The sequence below is a fragment of the Camponotus vicinus genome, unplaced genomic scaffold (genome assembly GCF_025532165.1).
Source record: "Camponotus vicinus isolate PSW18456_S1 unplaced genomic scaffold, iyCamVici1.0 SCAF_8, whole genome shotgun sequence".
Classification (NCBI taxonomy): Eukaryota; Metazoa; Arthropoda; class Insecta; order Hymenoptera; family Formicidae; genus Camponotus; species Camponotus vicinus.
In genome coordinates, this window is record NW_028141980.1 from 4316818 (window position 1) to 4343036 (window position 26219).

A 26219-nucleotide genomic window follows, 5' to 3' on the forward strand; every position below is an offset into this window, starting at 1 on the left:
TGAAGAAAAATATAAAAGATTGAGATGTTTGACGATCGACATCAGTCTGCGATCGGATCTTGTCATCATGGCTGTGCCAACGTTTGTGGATCTACAAGGATTTATCGTTGGAAAAAATTTTGTCGTGAAGGAAGCTGCTGTTCTGAGAAAGGGATCCATACCTTTTCATTACATTTTTACATGTCCTGAACCATGGCACATGCTCACAAAATCTGAGAGATGTCAGGTTTTATGGCTGTTGAAAAATCACCATGGATTATCGTGGAATGATGGACACGTTTCATATTGGAAGTCGAAACGTTTAATTACGACTGCGGTGATGGGTGCAACGGGGGAGGATGATGATGCGTCACCTCTCATGTACGTTAAAGGGCACGAAAAACGGCAATGGTTAGCCGATATACTGGACAATGATGCGAGAAACGATGTGATTATCGAAACTTTGGATGCAGACTATGAGGATGTAGCTTCTTTAAATAAGTTAGATGTTAAGAATACTGTACGTTGTGAAAATCATGTAAAAAATTGCGCTTTACAAAATGTATTTAAGATTTATAATTGGTGGTTAAAACATCATGATAATGATTCATCGAATCCATATTTATAATAAATTGATGATGCAATATATTTTTATCGTCTTTCTTATTCTCTCCTTTCTTTCCTCATCTCTATCTATGTACGTGTGCAGTATCGTGTTTCCGTACGTGACACAGCTGCTACAGATATTGTATTTCGATACTACATTGTAGTACATGATAAAACATTTAAATATTTGATAATTGAATATAGTTTTACGTTCGATGACCGTTCGTTTCCGTTCGACGGGCGTTCAATTACCGTTCAATTCCGTTCGATTACCGTTCAATTCCGTTCGATTACCGTTCAATTCCGTTCGATGACCGTTCATTTCCGTTCGATGACCGTTCAATTACCGTTCGACGACCGTTCAACGAGCGTTCGTTTCCGTTCGACGGGCGTTCGATGACCGTTCATTTCCGTTCGACGGTCGTTCGTTTCCGTTCGACGAGCGTTTGATGACCGTTCAATTCCGTTCGATGACCGTTCATTTCCGTTCGATGACCGTTCAATTACCGTTCGACGACCGTTCATTTCCGTTCGATGACCATTCTATTACCGTTCGATGACCGTTCAACGGGCGTTGGTTTCCGTTCGACGGGCGTTCAATTACCGTTCGATAGCCGTTCGACAGTCGTTCGTTTCCGTTCGATGACCGTTCAATTCCGTTCGATGACCGTTCAATTACCGTTCGATGACCGTTCATTTCCGTTCGATGACCGTTCATTTCCGTTCGATGGACGTTCATTTCCGTTTGATGACCGTTCAATTACCGTTCGATGACCGTTCGTTTCTGTTCGATGACCTTTCGAGCAGGGTTGACGCATTATAATGTTATATTATATCATGCTAAGTTGCATGGGAACATGCATACTTTTGTCTTACGGCGCGTTTTTGGTAAAGCGATAATGATATGTCCCTATTCTAAAGTTTGGTACCGAGACGACTGTCTCCTCATAAAGTCGCGATATGATAATATTAATATTATATTATATACCATGCTGAGTTTTATGGGACCGTACTTTTGTCTTACGACGCGTTTTTGATATGGTGGTAATGCCACATCTCTACTATAAAACCTCGTGCTTACGTAGGTGATGGTGATTGTAAGACTTTCAAGGCTATTGTTGAGCAGAATCCAAATGTCAAAAAAAAAGAATGTATTGATCACGTTCAGAAAAGAATGGGCACCAGGCTTCGAAAATTGGTGAGTAATACAAAAGGATTGAGCGGTAGAGGTAAATTAACGGGCAAATTAATAGACGAATTAAGTATTTACTACGGATTGGCTATCCGTAGACACTGTAACTCAATCGAGGACATGAAGAAAGCCATTTGGGCAACACTCTATCACAAAATTTCTACCGATGAGAAGCCGCAACATCATTTTTGCCCGGAAGGCCCGAAGTCGTGGTGTGCTTGGCAGCTACAGAAAGCAATCGTGGGAAACACCAACAAGTTCAAGCATAATCCAGCAATGAGCGATGAAGTTTTTAAAGCTATAAAGCCTGTGTATGAAGAATTGAGTAGGGATGATTTGCTAACGCGTTGCTTGGGCGGGTTCACACAGAACTCAAACGAAAGTTTCAACTCGCTCGTGTGGTCGATGGCTCCCAAGTCAAGTTCCAGCGGCAAATCTGTACTCGATATTGCTGTGAATCTCGCAGTTTTATATTTCAACGATGGATTTTTCGGAATTATGCAAGTTATGAAGCAAATGGGCATTTCAATCGGACTGAGTTGCTACAATTTCTGCTCGGAAGCCAACGCCGCGCGCATCGCGCAATCTGAGCGCTCCCTGTCCGTAGAGGCGAGAGAAGCTCGCTCAACATCATTATCGTCAAGGAAGGATGAAGAGCACAAAAATCTTAATTTAGAAGGACAATTGTATGGCCCAGGCATCGCCGATTAGTGGTAAATAAAAAATTACATTGAAATATACGTACTTTAAACTTTAAACGCGTTTTACTCGAAACCATGTTTTTCAAGCTGGCCGTAAAGCTAGCGCCTACAATTTTCAACCAATCGACTGGAGATTTTAACTGTAGCTAAAAAATTAAATTTTCTAGTGAACGCCCGTAGAACGTTTTGATTTATGAAAATTTACTGACTTTATAGCCGATTTTCGGCCGATTTTTTCCGAAAAAACGTGTTTCTTTTTTAAACTGACGCCATTTTTTAAAAACTCAATATTTTGAAAAGTTCTACGGGCGTTCACTAGATTTTTTGATATAATTTCAAAATCTTTTTTGTTTTTTATTCTAGATGCACAATTGCGACCTGTAGGTTTACGGCCAGGGAGGTCATAAAAAAAAAAGATGTTTCATTCCGACAGATGTTGTGCCGCCATTTTGTTTTTAAATGACTTAAAAAAAATTTTTGTATATACTATAAGAGATGTATAATGATGTCTAAACTGAATTTCAATAAATTGTTTTGCCTTTCCACAATAAATTCAAGAAAATGAGCCTTGATTTTGACCCCACAAGGTAGTGTTACCCCTTAAACGGTCATCCAACGATCGTCGAACGGTCATCGAACGGAAACGAACGCTCGTCGAACGGAAACGAACACCCGTCGAACGGTCATCGAACGGTAATTGAACGACAATTGAACGGCTATCGAACGGCTGTCGAACGGAATGAACGCCCGTCGAACGGCAATTGAACGGTAATTGAACAGAATTGAACGGTCATCGAACGGAAATGAACGCCCGTCGAACGGAAATGAACGCCCGTCGAACGGAAACGAACGGTCATCGAACGGTCATCGAACGGTCATCAAACGGAAATGAACGGTCATCGAACGGAATTGAACGGTCATCGAACGGAAATCAACGACTACCGAACGCAAAACTATATTCAATTATTAAACAAATATTTAAATGTATTACAATGTATCACCATGTATCGAAATACAATATCTGTGGCAGCTGTGTCACGGACGGAAACACAATACTGCGCACGTACATAGATAAGGAAAAGGAAAGAATGAAGAGAATAAGAAAGACGATAAAAATATATCGCATCAATTTATTATAAATATGGATTCGAAGAATCATGGTGTTTCAACAACCAATTATAAATCTTAAATACATTTTGTAAAGCGCAATTTTTTACATGATTTTCACAACGCATAGTATTCTTAACATCTAACTTATTTAAAGAAGCTACATCCTCATAGTCTGCATCCAAAGTTTCGATAATCACATCGTTTCTCGCATCATTGTCCAGTATATCGGCTAACCATTGCCGTTTTTCGTGCCCTTTAACGTACATGAGAGGTGACACATCATCATCCTCCCCCGTTGCACCCATCATCGCCGTCGTAATTAAACGTTTCGACTTCCAATATGAAACGTGTCCATCATTCCACGATAATCCATGGTGATTTTTCATCAGCCATAAAACCTGACATCTCTCAGATTTTGTGAGCATGTGCCATGGTTCAGGACATGTAAAAATGTAATGAGAAAGTATGGATCCCTTTCTCAGAACAGCAGCTTCCTTCACGACAAAATTTTTTCCAACGATAAATCCTTGTAGATCCACAAACGTTGGCACAGCCATGATGACAAGATTCGATCGCAGACTGATGTCGATCGTCAAACATCTCAATCTTTTATATTTTTTCATATGCAATGGAGGGGATATTTGCTGATTTATGTAATTTTGCGGACTACATTGGTCAATGGATTATATTCGACAACCCGATCGTGCTAGATGAGACAATAGGCGGTAGTATTCGCCGGTATATTTTCCCTGCATTCAAACTCTATTCTCACGTCCACGGTAGCAGTTTTGACAGACTCGTTTTGTCGCGAACAATCAATGACCGCGAGAGGACCGCAATGTAGAAACTTTGAAATAGTTAATAGCATGGTGCTGTTATCGCATCCGTAATAAGATTTGCGAAAACGAGAGTACATGTTGAATAGGACGGCGAATCTATTTTTTTCAAAATCTAAATTTAAATCATCGTAGGGATAAAATTCCGAGATTAAATAGAGTTTAACGTTGGTCAATTTGCAGTTATCGAATAATGTAACATCTTGTGACACTGAATTCTTTTTACCAGTTTGCAGTGCAAAGATCACGTATCGTGGTTTCTCTAGCTGGGAGGCGGCTTTCACGGTCCACGAATGCTGAGTCGTGCTATGCAGCAGAGGAAATTCGTATAGATCCCAAGATCGGAAACTCATGTTCAAGTATCGTCCGCTTTCCAACATTCGCAACATCGACAATTTATTAATCTCGTTCAATATTACATGATGCATACGCCACTGTATCTTGAGTAATTCAATCTCTGCTTCCGACGATGGATGTCCGAATAGACAATTATTATCGTTGCGCGAACGTATCAAAATCAATTCGTGACGAGCGTTAATCACAACGCGTTTATAATCTTCGCAAAATCCCAGCAACATGTTGAGCGGTACGCAATAGTTGAAATAATTTTTGTCACCGTTGTACGTCAAATCCCACGCAGCGTTCTTCAAGTTTATACTTTTCTGGTGCGTTAGAGAGACATAATTTTTGAGCGTCGAAGTTATTCCAAAATTTCTGTTGCGATCAATCTCTACTCCGTCGAGTTCGTATCGAAGCTCATCAAACATGAATGCGGCGCAATTGTTTCCCAATACAACCTTCATTTCGTAATTCGCTTTACGCACATTAAACCTTCCCTCAATGTAAAGAAAGCTTTCGCACGGCAACGTGTACAAATCCTGATGTATAGGTATTCGTATCTCATCGCTGTATCCAAGCGTCGTATTGGCGTACGGATTGTACGTATGAGTCTCAATCTTGACGATGCGATCGTCAAAGACTGGCTCACCTCCGATATTCAAAATATCAATCATTCTTTTCGTACGATGAATCCCAATGATTTTAAAAATTCACGATTCAACGCGCTCAGCTTCTTCTTAACGGCTATCTTATTATGGTCACCCGATACCGCAATAGTATTGTCCCTCGTAAAAGTATTGTATCTCGCGTGCTCCGTTTCGCTCAGCACGAGCATACTATGTTTGTCGCCGCCGTATATGCAATCTTACAGTAATTTCCTCTCCTCGAAAATCAAGCAATCGACCTCTTTGATCCACAATACGTATCGTTAAATCCGTAATGCTCCGTACGATGATCGGCAGATAAATGATCTGTGCAGGCGTTTCCGATATCTTATATCCTGGCGGTACGCTCGTGAAAATTCATGTATCGTGTGTACGCGCATGCCATTGCTGTACGCACCAGTAGTCACGTTACATTCTATACGAATAATATTTACGTTTATAATATTAACCGGTTCGTCCGATTCATACCACTTGCGAGGTTGCAATATACGATTCGATGAGAATCCAAGCAAGGATCCTACATTGTCGGGTTTGGTAAAGTTTATTCTGTAGGTGCATTTGATTTCGCTCTTTAGCGTGCTATGATTGGCGCGGAGCGCTTTTGGATATTCCTCATCATAATCGTTTTCAACATCTCTGGAAAGGTGTTCATCTTGCAAAATTGCGCGTTTGAGATAGTCATTTATAGCGTGTAATTCGTACGAATCCTTCGGGAATCGTAATTTCCTTGTCGTCGTTGCCAAAGTAAAATTTATTATTCGAAAAATTTACATTCGGAATCGTGTGATAAGTTTCAAAATCAGTTAATCCGAGCTCGTAATCGGCATCGGTCAAATCTATAGCGGGAAAATAGCTTACAGCGAGAACGCTGCTTTTGCCACTCAACGTAAGTGTCAGTGACATGTCGAACGAATACTGAGTCGTGACGATGGATTGTTAGGCTTTAAATTGATCGTCGACTGTTTGAAGAAATTTTAAACACAACTGTCCACAGATGCTCTGATTGTAACTTTGATAAGATGCGTAATTGTATTCAATTTTCACTCGTCCGAAATATCGCACAAGTTCCTTGGGTGGTCGAAGATTTCCAAAACTGTCGAAATATACGACACGATCACCCCTCTTTGCATACGCTACCCAATGAGTACCGGGACCATCAACGTCATCCAAATTGACGATACCGCTCTCGTTTCGTCGTACACCGTTTACCGGTAAATTACTGCGCATGAAAACACCTCTAAAGAAAGATATGTGCATACGTTTCGCCAATTGTTCCAATTGCACGTTAGTTGTCGCACCCGTAGGCATTTTTAATGTTTTTTCGACGTTTTTTTTTCTCTTAGACTTTGTTGAGAATCCCTGTCCACGCTTGTACGGAGCGAGATAAAGTCCGCGACCTTCCATAGCGCGATTGTGACGCTGCAACTTTTCCAGCTGACGTTGCGCCGCCTTGCTATCGTTTACCGCCGTTGCGATTCCCGCCGCACCGCCGGCCAAAGAACCGATAACTCCCAACAACGGTAAAAGTGGTAAAATACCACCGCGTTTCGCTACTGGAAGTATTCGTTTTTTCCTCCTCTTTGTCGTCGATGGCTTTTTCATCCCCATGCCGAGTTTTGTCTTTGCCTTCATTGCCGCCCAAACAGTCGTAGCGGCTGCTCTTTCGCCAAGAGTCGAATCCCTCGCGGTAATGCGTTCTCGCGCTCTTGCAGCTAGTATGCGATCCGCGACGTGTCGTTGACCGAGGTTGTTGCTTCGCGACTAAGCAATGTCGTGCTCGCGACAAGCGGCGTCTAATGGATTGATGCCTCGATCGCCTCTAGCCAATCGTTTCTCTAATCGAGTTCCCGGGCCGCAAAACTGATAACCGGGAATATGTAATTCGATTGGAAGCGCGTTTATCGCACGATTTAAGAGACCGCTACCTCTTACGATTCTCGCTGACATTCGTAGCAATCTTTTATTAACGGTGGCGGACCGTCGATGTGTGTTCGCTGCCACGGCTGATTGTAATGTCGCATGCACGAACGATATTGTCGAACCTCCGAATCAGCCTTTATATATTCTGGAAGCTTGTCCCACAATCGTTCCACGTAATCACCAAAATTTTGCAGTAAAACAATCTTTGGGATATACTGCAGTTGTTCGGCGGTAAGCCGTAAAATGTCTCTTTCATCTGACAGAAGGAGAAACATTTTTGATACTGAGCGGTTTCGAGTTGAGACACCTCTATAAATAGGTCTCCTCCCTCGTGATCATTCGCAAAATTGATTCGAAAGAGAAAACATGCGGTTCGTGCGACAAGCGCGGATAATCAAAGTATCAAATTTCGACGATAGACTAATATCGGAGAAAAAAGTACGCAAGCATGGAAACATGCTACCGACTACTATACGCAGTATCGTTTGCGGCCCTTCAAACTGCGGTAAGACAAACGTGTTGATTAGTTTGATAGAAAGTCCGTACGGTGTACGTTTCGAGAACGTGTACGTATACTCGAAATCGCTTCAACAACCGAAATATAGATACTTGGAAAATTTATTAGCACCTATAGACGAAATTGGTTATTTTACATTCTCTAATAACAGCGATGTCATTCCACCGAGCGAGGCGCTTCCGAATTCCATCTTTATCTTTGATGACGTGACATGCGACAAGCAAGATACGATAAGAGGGTACTTTGCAATGGGTCGACACTCGAGCGTCGACTGTTTCTATCTTTGTCAAACGCCAAGATACCTAAGCATCTTATACGCGACAATGCGAATCTTTTGATTTTATTTAAACAAGACGGCACAAACTTGAAACATGTGTACAACGATCATATAAATACCGACATGTCTTACGACGATTTCCGCGCATTGTGTCAGAAATGTTGGCAACGCAAATATGGCTTCGTAGTCATTGATAAAGACAGCACGTTGATCAATGGACGATATAGAAGAGGATTTAATGATTTCGCGATACCGTAAAGCGATCAGTCGTCGACACATCGATCGAGCATCATGAACGGCGATCGTGAAAAGATTGCGAGAGAGATTGCAAAAACGAGCGAATCAATTCGCAACAAATATCGCGCTTTGAAAACTGGTAAAATGGAGGAAGACGTTGCATTGGAAAGACAATTTAAGCCAATTACCGAACCTTTAAAACAGCTTGTCGAAAATACTGTGGAATCTGATGCGCCGAAAATCGAACCATTGAGTTTGACGTTTGGAGAGAAGCACGAGGAAAAAATAAAAGAGTCAAAGCAAGGAATAAAGCGAGCACGGATAAATATGCCAATAAACGATTCGCTGATATATTCGACACCGAATCGATCAAAACGAAACAATTTTCTAATATGGCTACTGTTTCTACTCCGATAGAAGTACAACCGCGTCAAACAATGCCATCCCCGTCCGTCGAAGAAATTTACGAGACCACACCCGATTCGTTTGTAACATCGGTCCGACACGAATTAGAAACGTCCGAAGGTCAGAAAACGTTCCGAGATCATTTTGGTCCACTAGCGCAAAAATATATAGGAGCTATCATGAGTGTTGATAAAAATAAGAGTATGGATTACGTCTACGGGGTTAAATTTACTAGCGAAGGAATGATGCTCGGTGATAAACGTTTCGATGTGGACATGGAAGATAATATAATTATCGATGGAATAAAATATACGGGAATCGAAGGTATCTACGATTTGATTTTTAAAAATATTCCCAATCATAAAAAATACACTCAAGACGATTTGTATAAATGTCAAAGTATATTAAAAGCAACAAATGCGCATAAACGTGACAACAAAGTTAATAATCCTATTAAAAGTAATAAGGGATACAAGTACAAATATATAATTGCACCATTATTTCCCGATAGAAAGGTGGGAAGAGGTATAGACGCGCCGCGCACCATGACTCTAAGCGACAACATGATCGATTACGTGCATTGGAACGATCCCAACGAATTGGTAGATCGTTTGCGATTGCTGGACGCCTCACGTCGAGCTGGCAACAATGCTCATGACAATGAAACTTGTCAATTATCGAAGAACTTCGCGAGGCTGGCATTATTATAAATTAAACTATGCGTCGACATTTCGGTACCGAGAACATTGACCGAATGACACGTATCGTCGACGCATAGTTTAATTTATAATAATGCCAGCCTCGCGAAGTTCTTCGATAATTGACAAGATTTCATTGTCATGAGCATTGTTGCCGGCTCGACGTGAGGCGTCCAGCAATCGCAAACGATCTACCAATTCGTTGGGATCGTTCCAATGCACGTAATCGATCATGTTGTCGCTTAGCGTCATGATACGCGGCGCGTCTATACCTCTTCCCACCTTTCTATCGGGGAATAATGGTGCAATTTTATATTTGTACTTGTATCCTTTATTACTTTTAATAGGATTATTAACTTTTTTGTCACGTTTATGCGCATTTGTAGCTTTTAATATACTTTGATATTTATACAAATCGTCTTGAGTGTATTTTTTATGATTGGGAATATTTATAAAAATCAAATCGTAGATACCTTCGGTTCCCGTATATTTTATTCCACCGATAATTATATTATCTTCCATGTCCACATCGAAACGTTTATCACCGAGCATCATTCCTTCGCTAGTAAATTTAACACCGTAGACGTAATCCATACTCTTATTTTTATCAACACTCATGATAGCTCCTATATATTTTTGCGCTAGTGGACCAAAATGATCTCGGAACGTTTTCTGACCTTCGGACGTTTCTAATTCGTGTCGGACGGATGTTACAAACGAATCGGGTGTGGTCTCGTAAATTTCTTCGACGGACTGGGATGGCATTGTTTGACGCGGTTGTACTTCTATCGGAGTAGAAACAGTAGCCTTATTAGAAAATTGTTTCGTTTTGATCGATTCGGTGTCGAATATATCGGCGAATCGTTTATTGGCATATTTATCCGTGCTCGCTTTATTCCTTACTTTGACCCTTTTATTTTCTCCTCGTGCTTTTCTCCAAACGTCAAACTCAATGGTTCGATTTTCGGCGCATCAGATTCCACAGTATTTTCGACAAGCTGTTTTAAAGGTTCGGTAATTGGCTTAAATTGTCTTTCCAATGCAACGTCTTCCTCCATTTTACCAGTTTTCAAAGCGCGATATTTTTTGCGAATTGATTCGCTCGTTTTTGCAATCTCTCTCGCAATCTTTTCACGATCGCCATTCATGATGCTCGATCGATGTGTCGATGACGACTGATCGCTTTACGATATCGCGAAATCATTAAATCCTCTTCTATATCGTTCATTGATCAACGTGCTGTCTTTATCAATGACTACGAAGCCATATTTGCGTTGCCAACATTTCTGACACAATGCGCGGAAATCGTCGTAAGACATGTCGGTATTTACATGATCGTTGTACACATGTTTCAAGTTTGTGCCGTCTTGTTTAAATAAAATCAAAAGATTCCCATTGTTGCGTATAAGATGCTTAGGTATCTTGGCGTACGTTTGACAAAGATAGTAACAGTCGACGCTCGAGTGTCGACCCATTGTAAAGTACTCTCTTATCGTATCTTGCTTGTCGCATGCCACGTCATCAAAGATAAAGATGGAATTCGGAAGCGCCTCGCTCGGTGGAATGACATCGCTGTTATTAGAGAACGTAAAATAACCAATTTCGTCTATAGGTGCTAATAAATTTTCCAAGTATCTATATTTCGGTTGTTGAAGCGATTTCGAGTATACGTACACGTTCTCGAAACGTACACCGTACGGACTTTCTATCAAACTAATCAACACGTTTGTCTTACCGCAGTTTGAAGGGCCGCAAACGATACTGCGTATAGTAGTCGGTAGCATGTTTCCATGCTTGCGTACTTTTTTCTCCGATATTAGTCTATCGTCGAAATTTGATACTTTGATTATCCGCGCTTGTCGCACGAACCGCATGTTTTCTCTTTCAAATCAATTTTGCGAATGATCACGAGGGGGGAGACCTATTTATAGAGGTGTCTCAACTCGATACCGCTCAGTATCAAAAATGTTTGTCCTTCTGTCAGATGAAAGAGACATTTTCCGGCTTACCGCCGAACAACTGCAGTATATCCCAAAGATTGTTTTACTACAAAATTTTGGTGATTACGTGGAACGATTATGGGACAAGCTTCCAGAATATATAAAGGCTGATTCGGAGGTTCGACAATATCGTTCGTGCATGCGACATTACAATCAGCCGCTGCAGCGAACACACATCGACGGTCCGCCACCGTTAATAGAAGATTGCTACGAATGTCAGCGAGAATCGTAAGAGGTAGCGGTCTCTTAAATCGTGCGATAAACGCGCTTCCCATCGAATTACATATTCCCGGTTATCAGTTTTGCGGCCCGGGAACTCGATTAGAGAAACGATTGGCTAGAGGCGATCGAGGCATCAATCCATTAGACGCCGCTTGTCGCGAGCACGACATTGCTTACTCGCGAAGCAACGACCTCGGTCAACGACACGTCGCGGATCGCATACTAGCTGCAAGAGCGCGAGAACGCATTACCGCGAGGGATTCGACTCTTGGCGAAAGAGCAGCCGCTACGACTGTTTGGGCGGCAATGAAGGCAAAGACAAAACTCGGCATGGGGATGAAAAAGCCATCGACAACAAAGAGGAGGAAAAAACGAATACTTCCAGTAGCGAAACGCGGTTGTATTTTACCACTTTTACCGTTGTTGGGAGTTGTCGGTTCTTTGGCCGGCGGTGCGGCGGGAATCGCAAAGGCGGTAAACGATAGCAAGGCGGCGCAACGTCAGCTGGAAGAGTTGCAGCGTCACAATCGCGCTATGGAAGGTCGCGGACTTTATCTCGGTCCGTACAAGCGTGGACAGGGATTCTCAACAAAGTCTAAGAGAAAAAAAAAACGTCGAAAAAACTTTAAAAATGCCTACGGGTGCGACAACTAACGTGCAATTGGAACAGTTGGCGAAACGTATGCACATATCTTTCTTTAGAGGTGTTTTCATGCGCAATAATTTACCGATAAACGGTGTACGACGAAACGAGAGCGGTATCGTCAATTTGGATGACGTTGATGGTCCCGGTACTCATTGGGTATCGTATGCAAAGAGGGGAGATCGTGTCGTATATTTCGACAGTTTTGGAAATCTTCGACCACCCAAGGAACTTGTGCGATATTTCGGACGAGTGAAAATTGAATACAATTACGCATCTTATCAAAGTTACAATCAGAGCATCTGTGGACAATTGTGTTTAAAATTTCTTCAAACAGTCGACGATCAATTTAAAGCCTAACAATCCATCGTCACGACTCAGTATTCGTTCGACATGCCACTGACACTTACGTTGACTGGCAGAAGCAGCGTTCTCGCTGTAAGCTATTTTCCCGCTATAGATTTGACCGATGCCGATTACGAGCTCGGATTAACTGATTTTGAAACTTATCACACGATTCCGAATGTAAATTTTTCGAATAATAAATTTTATTTTGGCAACGACGACAAGGAAATTACGATTCCCGAAGGATCGTACGTATTGCACGCTATAAATGACTATCTCAAACGCGCAATTTTGCAAGATGAACACCTCTCCAGAGATGTTGAAAACGATTATGATGAGGAATATCCAATAGCGCTCCGCGCCAATCATAGCACGCTAAAGAGCGAAATCAAATGCACCTACAGAATAAACTTTACCAAACCCGACAATGTAGGATCCTTGCTTGGATTCTCATCGAATCGTATATTGCAACCTCGCAAGTGGTATGAATCGGACGAACCGGTTAATATTATAAACGTAAATATTATTCGTATAGAATGTAACGTGACTACTGGTGCGTACAGCAATGGCATGCGCGTACACACGATACATGAATTTTCACCGAGCGTACCGCCAGGATATAAGATATCGGAAACGCCTGCACAGATCATTTATCTGCCGATCATCGTACGGAGCATTACGGATTTAACGATACGTATTGTGGATCAAAGAGGTCAGTAGTAATACTATGAGGTTTCTAACGCGTGGGCTCCGCGGGGGGGTGAGGGGCGAGGGGTAACCGGGGGGGTGACGTCACGCGGGGAGGGTGATGACGTCACGCGGGGGATGATGACGTCACGCGGGGATGATGACGTCACGCGGGGGATCACGCGGGGGATGATGACGTCACGCGGGGGATGATGACGTCACGCGGGGGATGGTGACGTTACGCGGGGGATGATGACGTCACGCGGGGGATGATGACGTCACATGCGGGGATGGGGGATCCGCGGCGCGAGCGATGGATGAGAGGGTCTGCGGGGGTAGGGGGGGATCCGCGGCGCGAGCGATTGACGAGGGGTCCGCGCGGGTAGAGGGGATCCGCGGAAAGAAGTCGGTAGTGTGAGAAGAATAGCTTTAGTTGTGGGAAATGGATAGTGCTACATGTGGGAAAAGGATGGCATCAACGTGTGACAAGGATGACATCAACGTATGACAAGGATGACGTCAATGTGGGACAAGGACGACGCACTGTAAGATGAGAGAAGGATGATGTAAAGGTAACTGAGCAACGAATATATGAATGAGAGAATGATAATATTGCGAACAACGCATGCGAGAGAGAACGATAACGCGAAAACAACGCGTGCGAGAGAGAACGATAACGCGAAGACAACGCGTGCGAGAGAGAACGATAGCGCGTACGAAAGAGAGAGCGATAATAGCGCGAGAACAACGCGTGCGAGAGAGAACGATAATAGCGCAAGACAACGCGTGCGAGAGAGAGCGAGAGAGCGCGAGAACAACGCGTGCGAGAGAGAACGATGGTATCGCGAGACTTACAACTAACGCGCGAGAGAGAACGCAACGAAGATATCGCTATACTTACAACTAGCGCAAGAGAGACGCAAGGGATGAGAGAGCGCACGGAGAGGCGCGTAAATAAATACATTCTTTTTTAAATTAAAATATATAAAATTTATTTTAAAATGTGTGTATTATACAATTTTGTGTGTGTGTGTATGTGTGTGTATGTGCTTTATATGTAATAATAATAAAATAAAAATTTAAAAAATATATAATAAAAATATATAATAAAAAATAAAAATATATAATAAAAAATACATGGGGAGGGGATGATGCGCTAGGCTAAGGGAAGGCCGCTCCTGCAACAGAAAAAGAGACATTTCATTAGCTTTATTTTAATAATTAATAATAAAAATTGTAAAAAAATAGATATACCTTAGCCCCCTGGGGCTACTAAGTCCTCCCACTCCTCCTCTTCTCCCCAATCTTCCTCTTCTTGGACCCATATCTCTTCTTCTATTTCTTCGTAGGGCTCTTCCCCGAAGAGCCGCCGCAGATCAAATATATCTCCATCTAGGCCCTCCGGGGTGTCGTCCCACACGTCTCCAAAATTCTCCCTCTCGGCCCGGCGCACCGCCCGCACCCACTGGCAGTGCTCTATGTTCATGAAGCCCGGAATGCGGACTTCTTCCTGGAACTACATAAAAAGTATAATTAATATAAATACAAAATTTTTTACACTTTTTCACAAAATAATCACAAAACACTACTTACGTTCCACGTGAAAGTCATGTTGAGTGCTACGATACATAATATGTCCATCAATTTCGTCTTCCAGTCCTTGTACAATGATGCAAGATGATCCATTGTTTTTTAAACTTTTACACACTTCTTACTCGCGCACTTGTAAACTCTTTCTGATGAGAGAACGAGGTCTCGGCACGAGATTTTATAGTAGAGATGCGGCATTATCACCATATCAAAAACGCGTCGTAAGACTAAAGTATACGCGGTCCCATGCAACTCTCAGCGTGGTATATAATATAATATTAATATTATCATATCGCTACTTTGTGAGGAGACAACGAGCTCTCGACACGAAACTTTAGAATAGGGACATATCATTATCGCTTTACCAAAAACGCGTCGTAAGACAAAAGTATGCATGATATAATATAACATTATAATGTGTCAACCCTGCTCGAACGGTCATCGAACGCAAACGAACGTTCGTCGAACGGTCATCGAACGGAAATGAACGGTCATCGAACGCAAACGAACGCTCGTCGAACGGTCATCGAACGGAAATGAACGACTGTCGAACGCAAACGAACGCAAACGAACGCTCGTTGAACGGTCATCGAACGGAAACGAACGCTCGTCGAACGGAAATGAACGATCATCGAACGGAAACGAACGCCCGTCGAACGGAAACAAACGCTCGTCGAACGGGAATGAACGCTCGTCGAACGACCATCGAACGGCTACCGAACGGAAATGAACGGTCATCGAACGGAAATGAACGGTCATCGAACGGAAACGAACGCTCGTCGAACGGAAATCAACGACTATTGAACGCAAAACTATATTCAATTATCAAATATTTAAATGTATTACAATGTACCACAATGTAGTATCGAAATACAATATCTGCGGCAGCTGTGTCACGTACGGAAACACGATACTTCACACATACATAGATAAGGAAAAGGAAAGAATGGCGAGAATAAGAAAGACGATAAAAATATATCGCATCAATTTATTATAAATATGGATTCGATGAATCATTATCATGATGTTTCAACCACCAATTATAAATCTTAAATACATTTTGTAAAGCGCAATTTTTTACATGATTTTCACAACGTACAGTATTCTTAATATCTAACTTATTTAAAGAAGCTACATTCTCATAGTCTGCATCCAAAGTTTCGATAATCACATCGTTTCTCGCATCATTGTCTAGTATATCGGCTAACCATTGCCGTTTTTCGTGTCCTTTAACGTACACGAGAGGTGATGCATCATCATCCTCCCCCGTTGCACCCATCACCGCCGTCGTAATTAAACGTTTCGATTTCCAATATGAAACGTGTCCATCATTCCACGATAATCCATGGTGATTTTTCATCAGCCATAAAACCTGACATCTCTCAGATTTTGTGAGCATGTGCCATGGTTCGGGACATGTAAAAATGTAATGAGAAAGTACGGATCCCTTTCTCAGAACCGCAGCTTCCTTCACGACAAAATTTTTGCCAACGATAAATCCTTGTAGATCCACAAACGTTGGCGGAGCCATGATGACAAGATCCGATCACAGACTGATGTCGATCGTCAAACATCTCAATCTTTTATATTTTCCTTCATATGCAATGGAGGGGATATTTGCTGACTTATGTAATTTTGCGGACTACATTGGTCAATGGATTATATTCGACAACCCGATCGTGTAAGATGAGACAATAGGCGGCAGTATTCGCCGGTATATTTTCCCTGCATTCAAACTCTATTCTCACGTCCACAGTAGCAGTTTTGACAGACTCGTTTTGTCGCGAGCAATCAATGACCGCGAGAGGATCGCAATGTAGAAACTTTGAAATGGTTAATAGCGTGGTGCTGTTATCACATCCGTAATAAGATTTGCGAAAACGAGAGTACATGTCGGACGGCAAATCTATTTTTTTCAAAATCTAAATTTAAATCATCGTAGGGATAAAATTCCGAGTTTAAATAGAGTTTAACGTTGGTCAATTTGCAGTCATCGAATAATGTAACATCTTGTGACACTGAATTCTTTTTACCAGTTTGCAGTGCAAAGATCACATATCGTGGTTTCTCTAGCTGGGAGGCGGCTTTCACAGTCCACGAATGCTTAGTCGTGCTATGTAGCAGAGGAAATTCGTATAGATCCCAAGATCGAAAACTCATGTTCAAGTATCGTCCGCTTTCCAACATTCGCAACATCGACAATTTATTAATCTCGTTCAATATTACATGAGGCATACGCCACTGTATCTTGAGTAATTCAATCTCTGCTTCCGACGATGGATGTCCGAATAGACAATTATTATCGTTGCGCGAACATATCAGAATCAATTCGTGACGAGCGTTAATCACAACGCGTTTATAATCTTCGCAAAATCCCAGCAACATGTTGAGCGGTACGCAATAGTTGAAATAATTTTTGTCACCGTTGTACGTCAAATCCCATGCAGCGTTCTTCAAGTATATACTTTTCTGGTGCGTTAGAGAGACATAATTTTTGAGCGTCGAAGTTATTCCAACATTTCTGTTGCGATCAATCTCTACTCCGTCGAGTTCGTATCGAAGCTCATCAAACATGAATGCGACACAATTGTTTCCCAATACAACCTTCATTTCGTCATTCGCTTTACGCACATTAAACCTTCCCCCGATGTAAAGAAAGCTTTCGCACAGTAACGTGTACAAATCCTAATGTTGTATAGGTATTCGTATCTCGTCGCTGTATCCAAGCGTCGTATTGGCATACGGATTGTACGTATGAGTCTCAATCTTGATGATGCGATCGTCAAAGACTGGCTCACCTCCGATATTCAAAATATCAATCATTCTTTTCGTACGATGAATCCCAATGATTTTAAAAATTCACGATTCAACGCGCTCAGCTTCTTCTTAACGGCTATCTTATTATTGTCACCCGATACCGCAATAGTATTGTCCCTCGTAAAAGTATTGTCTCTCGCGTGCTCCGTTTCGTTCAGCACGAGCATACTATGTTTGTCGCCGCCGTATATGCAATCTTATGATAATTTCCTCTCCTCGAAAATCGAGCAATCGACTTCTTTGATCCACAATACGTATCGTTAAATCCGTAATGCTCCGTACGATGATCGGCAGATAAATGATCTGTGCAGGCGTTTCCGATATCTTATATCCTGGCGGTACGCTCGGTGAAAATTCATGTATCATGTGTACGCGCATGCCATTGCTGTACGCACCAGTAGTCACGTTAAATTCTATACGAATAATATTTACGTTTATAATATTAACCGGTTCGTCCGATTCATACCACTTGCGAGGTTGCAATATACGATTCGATGAGAATCCAAGCAAGGATCCTACATTGTCGGGTTTGGTAAAGTTTATTCTGTAGGTGCATTTGATTTCGCTCTTTAGCGTGCTATGATTGGCGCGGAGCGTTATTGGATATTCCTCATCATAATCGTTTTCAACATCTCTGGAAAGGTGTTCATCTTGCAAAATTGTGCGTTTGAGATAGTCATTTATAGCGTGCAATTCGTACGATCCTTCGGGAATCGTAATTTCCTTGTCGTCGTTGCCAAAGTAAAATTTATTATTCGAAAAATTTACATTCGGAATCGTGTGATAAGTTTCAAAATCAGTTAATCCGAGCTCGTAATCGGCATCGGTCAAATCTATAGCGGGAAAATAGCTTACAGCGAGAACGCTGCTTCTGCCAGTCAACGTAAGTGTCAGTGACATGTCGAACGAATACTGAGTCGTGACGATGGATTGTTAGGCTTTAAATTGATCGTCGACTGTTTGAAGAAATTTTAAACACAACTGTCCACAGATGCTCTGATTGTAACTTTGATAAGATGCGTAATTGTATTCAATTTTCACTCGTCCGAAATATCGCACAAGTTCCTTGGGTGGTCGAAGATTTCCAAAACTGTCGAAATATACGACACGATCTCCCCTCTTTGCATACGCTACCCAATGAGTACCGGGACCATCAACGTCATCCAAATTGACGATACCGCTCTCGTTTCATCGTACACCGCTTATTGGTAAATTATTGCGCATGAAAACACCTCTAAAGAACGGTATGTGCATACGTTTCGCCAATTGTTCCAATTGCACGTTAGTTGTCGCACCCGTAGGCATTTTTAATGTTTTTTCGACGTTTTTTTTTCTCTTAGACTTTGTTGAGAATCCCTTTCCACGCTTGTACGGAGCGAGATAATGTCCGCGACCTTCCAGCGCGATTGTGACTCTGCAACTCTTCCAGCTGACGTTGCGCCGCCTTGCTATCGTTTACCGCCTTTGCGATTCCCGCTGCACCGCCGGCCAAAGAACCGACAACTCCCAACAACGGTAAAAGTGGTAAAATACCACCGCGTTTCGCTACTGGAAGTATTCGTTTTTTCCTCCTCTTTGTTGTCGATGGCTTTTTCATCCCCATGCCGAGTCTTTGTCTTCATTGCCGCCCAAACAGTCGTAGCGGCTGCTCTTTCGCCAAGAGTCGAATTCCTCGCGGTAATGCGTTCTCGCGCTCTTGCAGCTAGTATGCGATCCGCGACGTGTCGTTGACCGAGGTCGTTGCTTCGCGAGTAAGCAATGTCGTGCTCGCAACAAGCGGCGTCCAATGGATTGATGCCTCGATCGCCTCTAGCCAATCGTTTCTCTAATCATGTTCCCGGGCCACAAAACTGATAACCGGGAATATGTAATTCAATGGGAAGCGCGTTTATCGCACGATTTAAGAGACCGCTACCTCTTACGATTCTCGCTGACATTCGTAGCAATCTTTTATTAACGGTGGCGGACCGTCGATATGTGTTCGCTGCCACGGTTGATTGTAATGTCGCATGCACGAACGATATTGTCGAACCTCCGAATCAGCCTTTATATATTCTGGAAGCTTGTTCCACAATCGTTCCACGTAATCACCAAAATTTTGTAGTAAAACAATCTTTGGGATATACTGCAGTTGTTCAGCGGTAAGCCAGAGAATGTCTCTGTTATCCGAGAGAAGGAGAAACATTTTTGATACTGAGCGGTTTCGAGTTGAGACACCTCTATAAATAGGTCTCCCCCTCGTGATCATTCGCAAAATTGATTCGAAAGAGAAAACATGCGGTTCGTGCGACAAGCGCGGATAATCAAAGTATCAAATTTCGACGATAGACTAATATCGGAGAAAAAAGTACACAAGCATAGAAACATGCTACCGACTACTATACGCGGTATCGTTTGCGGCCCTTCAAACTGCGGTAAGACAAACGTGTTGATTAGTTTAATAGAAAGTCCGTACGGTGTACGTTTCGAGAACGCGTACGTATACTCGAAATCGCTTCAACAACCGAAATATAGATACTTGGAAAATTTATTAGCACCTATAGACGAAATTGGTTATTTCACATTCTCTAATAACAGCGATGTCATTCCGCCGAGCGAGGCGCTTCCGAATTCCATCTTTATCTTTGATGACGTGGCATGCGACAAGCAAGATACGATAAGAGAGTACTTTGCAATGGTTCGGCACTCGAGCGTCGACTGTTTCTATCTTTGTCAAACGTACGCCAAGATACCTAAGCATCTTATACGCAACAATGGGAATCTTTTGATTTGATTTAAACAAGACGGCACAAACTTGAAACATGTGTACAACGATCATGTAAATACCGACATGTTTTACGACGATTTCCACGCATTTTGTCAGAAATGTTGGTAACGCAAATATGGCTTCGTAGTCATTGATAAAGACAGCACGTTGATCAATGGACGATATAGAAGAGGATTTAATGATTTCGCGATACCGGAAAGCGGTCAGTCGTCATCGACACATCGATCGAGCATCATGAACGGCGATCGTGAAAAGATTGCGAGAGAGATTGCAAAAACGAGCGAATCAATTCGCAAAAAATATCGCGCTTTGAAAACTGATAAAATGGAGGAAGACGTTGCATTGGAAAGACAATTTAAGCCAATTACCGAACCTTTAAAACAGTTTGTCGAAAATGCTGTGGAATCTGATACGTCGAAAATCGATCTATTGAGTTTGACATTCGGAGAGAAGCACGAAGAAAAAATAAACGAGTCAAAGCAAGGAATAAAGCGAGCACGGATAAATATTCCGATAAACGATTCGCCGATATATTCGACACTGAATCGATCAAAACGAAGGAAACAATTTTCTAATATGGCTACTGTTTCTACTCCGATAAAAGTACAACCGTGTCAAACAATACCATCCCCGTCCGTTGAAGAAATTTACGAGACCACGCCTGATTCGTTTGTAACATCGGTTCGACACGAATTAGAAACGTCCGAAGGTCAGAAGACATTCCGAGATCATTTTGGTCCACTAGCGCAAAAATATATAGGAGCTATGAGTGTTGATAAAAATAAGAGTATGGATTACGTCTACGGTGTTAAATTTACCAGCGAAGAATGATGCTCGGTGATAAACGTTTCGATGTGGACAAGGAAGATAATATAATTATCGATGGAATAAAATATACGGGAACCGAAGGTATCTACGATTTAATTTTTAGAAAATTTCCCAATCGTAAAAAATATACTCAAGACGATTTGTATAAATATCAAAGTATATTAAAAACAACAAATGCGCATAAACGTGACAACAAAGTTAATAATCCTATTAAAAGCAATAAAAGATACATGTATAAATATATAATTGCGGCATTATTCCCCGATAAAAAGGTGGGAAGAGGTATAGACGCGCCGCGCACCATGACGCTAAGGGACAACATGATCGATTATGTTGGCATTGGAACGATCCCAACGAATTGGTAGATCGTTTGCGATTCCGTTCGACGAGCGTTCATTTCCGTTCGATGACCGTTCAACGAGCGTTCGTTTGCGTTCGTTTGCGTTCGACAGTCATTCATTTCCGTTCGATGACCGTTCGACGAGCGTTCGTTTGCGTTCGATGACCGTTCATTTCCGTTCGATGACCGTTCGACGAGCGTTCGTTTGCGTTCGATGACCGTTCGAGCAGGTTTGACACATTATAATGTTATATTATATCATGCATACTTTTGTCTTACGACGCGTTTTTGGTAAAGCGATAATGATATGTCCCTATTCTAAAGTTTCGTGTCGAGACCTCGTTGTCTCCTCACAAAGTAGCGATATGATAATATTAATATTATATTATACAGGGTGGCCCACATAACTCTTAACAGCTCAATATCTCGAAAACTATGCCATCGATTTTAAAGTTCTTGGTCTTAAATTGCATGGATCTGAAGGGCCTTTCTAACTACATAAACGTGAAGTGGCCCCCCTTCCCCTTTAAGGGGGGGCGGGGGTAACTTTATAATTTTAAATGGAACCCCCTATAAAACGTTACATATTTAGATTCTACAGGAAAAAACAAGTAAATTTTGTCTGAAACATTTTTTTGTCAGATATTTCCATGATGAGATATAACAGTTTGAAGTTTCGACTTGTAGGTACTTACTAAGCGCTCGGAAATAGCGTTGTTGAATTATACGCGCTTGAGTTCTTTGCTTATTCGTGAAGAAATAAAATGTTCTTTAAATTAAATGTTCAAAATGTCCACCACGGACTTGTAAACATTTATGTACTCGAAACATCAAAGTTGTTCTAACATTTGTTAATATTTCGGGAGTCACTGAAGCGCAAGCGTCACGTATTCTTTGTTTCATATTCTCTTTTGTCGTCGGCGGTTCAAACATAACTTTGTCCTTTACATATCCCCATAAGAAGAAATCTAATGGTGTTAGATCGGGGGATCGAGGAGGCCATTGACGAGGTCCCCCACGATCTATCCATTTGTTCCCAAATTTTTCATTCAAAAATTGTCTGGTGATGATTGCAAAATGTGGAGGAGCGCCGTCTTGTTGAAACCACATTTCTCTTCTAATGTGTAGTGGCACATCTTCCAAAAGCGCAGGCAAATGATTTTTTAATAAATCACAATAACTTTCAGATGTTACAGTTTCTTCAAAAAAATAAGGTCCAATCACAAAATCTCCTATTATGCCACACCAAACATTTAAAGACCATCGATGTTGAAAGGGAACAGATCGCATCCAATGTGGGTTTTCAACGGCCCAATAATGCATATTATGTTTATTTACATGTCCTGAATTCATAAAAGTAACCTCATCGGAAAAAAGTATTTTGCATAAAAAGTCATTTTCCATAACACCCTGCAGCCACTCACAAAATGTTACGCGGTGATCGTATTCTGCCATCGAAAGCTCTTGTGATAAAATCAAGTGATATGGATGATATTTTTGCCGTTTCAAAATTCGTTGAATTGAAGAACGACTGATATGTGATGTTTGTGCAAGTTTACGTTGACTAATATGAGGATTTAATGTAATTGCAGCAAGAATATTGACACTATTATTTTCATTAGTGACAGGTTTAGGTTTATTGCGAATTTTTTTACACAATTCACCGTGCTCACGAAGCCGCTTTTCTAAATTATAAAATGTTACATGAGATTTTTCGATCCCATAACGTTCAAAAAACATCACTGCTGCACGCCGATAATTTTTTTGGCATTCACCTAACACTAATAACATATTCACTTCTGTATCAAAAATAGCCATAATCACAATGTTACTGCTTGAATAACAGCTCTAAACTGAAAACGTTTTCATGGATAATTGAGTCAAACTCAAGAATTGTAAATATTATTATTTTTGTTTTTTCACGAATAAGCAAAGAACTCAAGCGCGTATAATTCAACAACGCTATTTCCGAGCGCTTCAAGTAAGTACCTACAAGTCGAAACTTCAAACTGTTATATCTCATCATGGAAATATCTGACAAAAAAATGTTTCAGACAAAATTTACTTGTTTTTTCCTGTAGAATCTAAATGTATAACGTTTTATAGGGGGTTCCATTTAAAATTATAAAGTTACCCCCGCCCCCCCTTAAAGGGGAAGGGGGGGCCACTTCACGTTTATGTAGTTAGAAAGGCCCTTCAGATCCATGCAATTTAAGACCAAGAACATTAAAATCGATGGCATAGTTTTCGAGATATTGAGCTGTTAAGAGTTATGTGGGCCACCCTGTATATCACGCTGAGAGTTGCATGGGACCGCGTATACTTTTGTCTTACGACGCGTTTTTGATATGGTGATAATGCTACATCTCTACTATAAAATCTCGTGTCGAGACCTCGTTGCCTCGTCACAAAGTTGCAGATAGTGTGCGAGTTAAGAAGTGCCAAATTAAAAAAAAATGGATCGCGTAGATATATATCCTGAATGGAAGAGAAAATTATTCGATATTTTATGTATCGTGTTCCTGAAGCTTTCATGTGGAATGTAAGTATCATTTTTGCGAATATTTTGTAAAAAAATTGTGTATTTATATTAATTATATTTTTTACGTAGTTCCAGGACGAAATGGAAATTCCCGGGTTCGCCAACATAGAGCGTCGACAATGGTGCGGACGGTGCGGCGGCAAGCGCGGGAGGACTTCTTCCACATGTGGGGCTACACCCCGGAGAGTCATCAGATCGAAGATATTTTCGACCTGCGGCGGCTCTTCAGGGAAGAGCCCTACATTGAAATTATTCATGAAAATTGGGTCCAAGAAGATTGGAATATTGAAGAAGAGAAAGAGGAGGAGGAAAGAGAAGAGGAGGAAGAGGAGGATGAGGAAAGAGAAGAGGAGGAGCAGGAGCAGGAGCAGGAGGATGAGGAAGAGGAAAGAGAAGAGAAGGAGAATGAGGAAAGACAAGAGAATGAAAGAGAAGAGGAATGGATTGATAGATGTGTTTTTTCTTTTATAAATTTTATTGTAACTAGGTTTCCATTAAGGCAGTATATTTTCTTTTTTCTGTTTCAGGAGCGGTCTCCTACCTAGCCCGGCGCAACCTCCCCACCTTTATATTTATTATTATTAAGTTTTATATTTTATATATTTTTATATTTTTAAATTAAATTTTATATCTTATTATTATTTTATTAAACACAGACACACACACAAATGTATTATTACACAGACACATTTTAATGAACTTTATATATTTTAATTGAAAAATTGCAATTATTTATACGCCTTTCCTTGCGCTCCCATCCTTTGGCATCTCTCTCTCGCGCTAGTTGTAAGTCTCGCGATATCTTCTTTGCGCTCTCTCTCTCGCGCGTTAATCATAAGTCTCTCTATCTTCGGCACTCGTCATTGTTCTTTCGCGCTATCTCTTTCTCTCGCGCTTAGATAGAATAAGTATAGTAATCTCTCTCGCACGCGCTATGACACAGAAATGTAACTGTTACACAGTTAAATAAATTTTATATTTTATATTTATAATTGAAAAAATGTATTTATTTACACACCTTTCCCTTGCGCTCCCATCCTTTGCGCTATCTCTCTCGCGCTAGTTATAAGTCTTTATCGTTGTCTCTATCACACTCGTCATTATTCTCGCGACATTATCGTTCTCTCTTTCGTACGCGCTACGTTCTCTCTCGCACGCGTTGTTCTCTCTTGCGCGCTAATTGTAAGTCTCTCTCTTTCGTATGCTCGTCACTCACTCACTTACCTTTGCGTCGTCCTTCTCCCACCTATACGTCATCTTACAATGCGTCGTCCTTGTCCCACGTTGACGCCATCCTTGTCGCACGTTGATGCCATCCTTGTCGCACTGTCGTGCCTTTGTCGTCCTCTTCACACTTAGCGTTATCCTTTTCCCACACGTAGCGCTATCCTTCTCACACCTTAGCACCGTTTCTCTTTCCGCGGATCCCCCTTCTCCTCGCGGACCCCTCGTCCATCGATCACGCCGCGGTTCACCCTTCCCCGCGCGGAGCCCCTCGTCCATCGGTCGCGCCCATAGACTTACTAGAATAGACTGCTCATGAGCGTTCATTATGGTAGTGGGGGTATCCGTCACTGAGAAAAGGATAACTGTCGTTAATATGAGTTTCTATCTCTTTCTAGTGGGCGTGACTTACGTAGCAGAGCGTGCGCGCTGTACGCGTGACTCTAGCGGTTTACAGCATAGCGAAATGCGCATCAAATTTGTTAGAATTATGTATATATAAGAAGTTAAAACATTATATATATATATGTATATAAAATATTTTAGCATGTAGCTTATAGTTTTAATAATGTTTAATACTGTTCAATATTTTGTTTCCAATTATATCTTATAGTTTTATATATATATATATATATATATATATATATTGCGACGCTTTTTATTTTTAATTTTTCAATCCTCCTCGGGTGTTGGAGAGGAGGATGTTAAAGGGGGAGCGAAAACGCCGTCAAA

General features: G+C 41.5%; 2 protein-coding genes across 2 annotated transcripts; one reads left to right on the top strand and one right to left on the bottom strand.

The window, feature by feature from the left end:
• The first annotated feature begins 1897 nt into the window (after positions 1 to 1897).
• LOC145975327 (uncharacterized) lies at positions 1898 to 2488 on the top strand. The gene has a single exon (XM_083105712.1). It carries the CDS (start codon positions 1898 to 1900, stop codon positions 2486 to 2488), a length of 591 nt encoding a protein of 196 aa, XP_082961838.1.
• A 12146-nt stretch (positions 2489 to 14634) lies between these two features.
• On the bottom strand, positions 14635 to 25814 carry LOC145976313 (uncharacterized). Its single transcript, XM_083107378.1, has 2 exons — positions 25488 to 25814; positions 14635 to 14895 (listed from the first exon to the last, which is right to left on the bottom strand). Exons 1-2 carry the CDS (start codon positions 25812 to 25814, stop codon positions 14635 to 14637), a joined length of 588 nt encoding a protein of 195 aa, XP_082963504.1.
• Positions 25815 to 26219: the final 405 nt, after the last annotated feature.

What these genes read in the sequence shown, in the direction of transcription:
- LOC145976313 (XM_083107378.1), bottom strand. Translation starts at nt 25,814, where the DNA reads ATGAACGCTCATGAGCAGTCTATTCTAGTAAGTCTATGGGCGCGACCG. An exon ending in GGGAGAAGGACGACGCAAAG is followed by an intron (nt 14,896 to 25,487) that starts GTAAGTGAGTGA and finishes CTTTTTATGTAG; the next exon opens with TTCCAGGAAGAAGTCCGCAT.
- LOC145975327 (XM_083105712.1), top strand. Translation starts at nt 1,898, where the DNA reads ATGAAGAAAGCCATTTGGGCAACACTCTATCACAAAATTTCTACCGAT.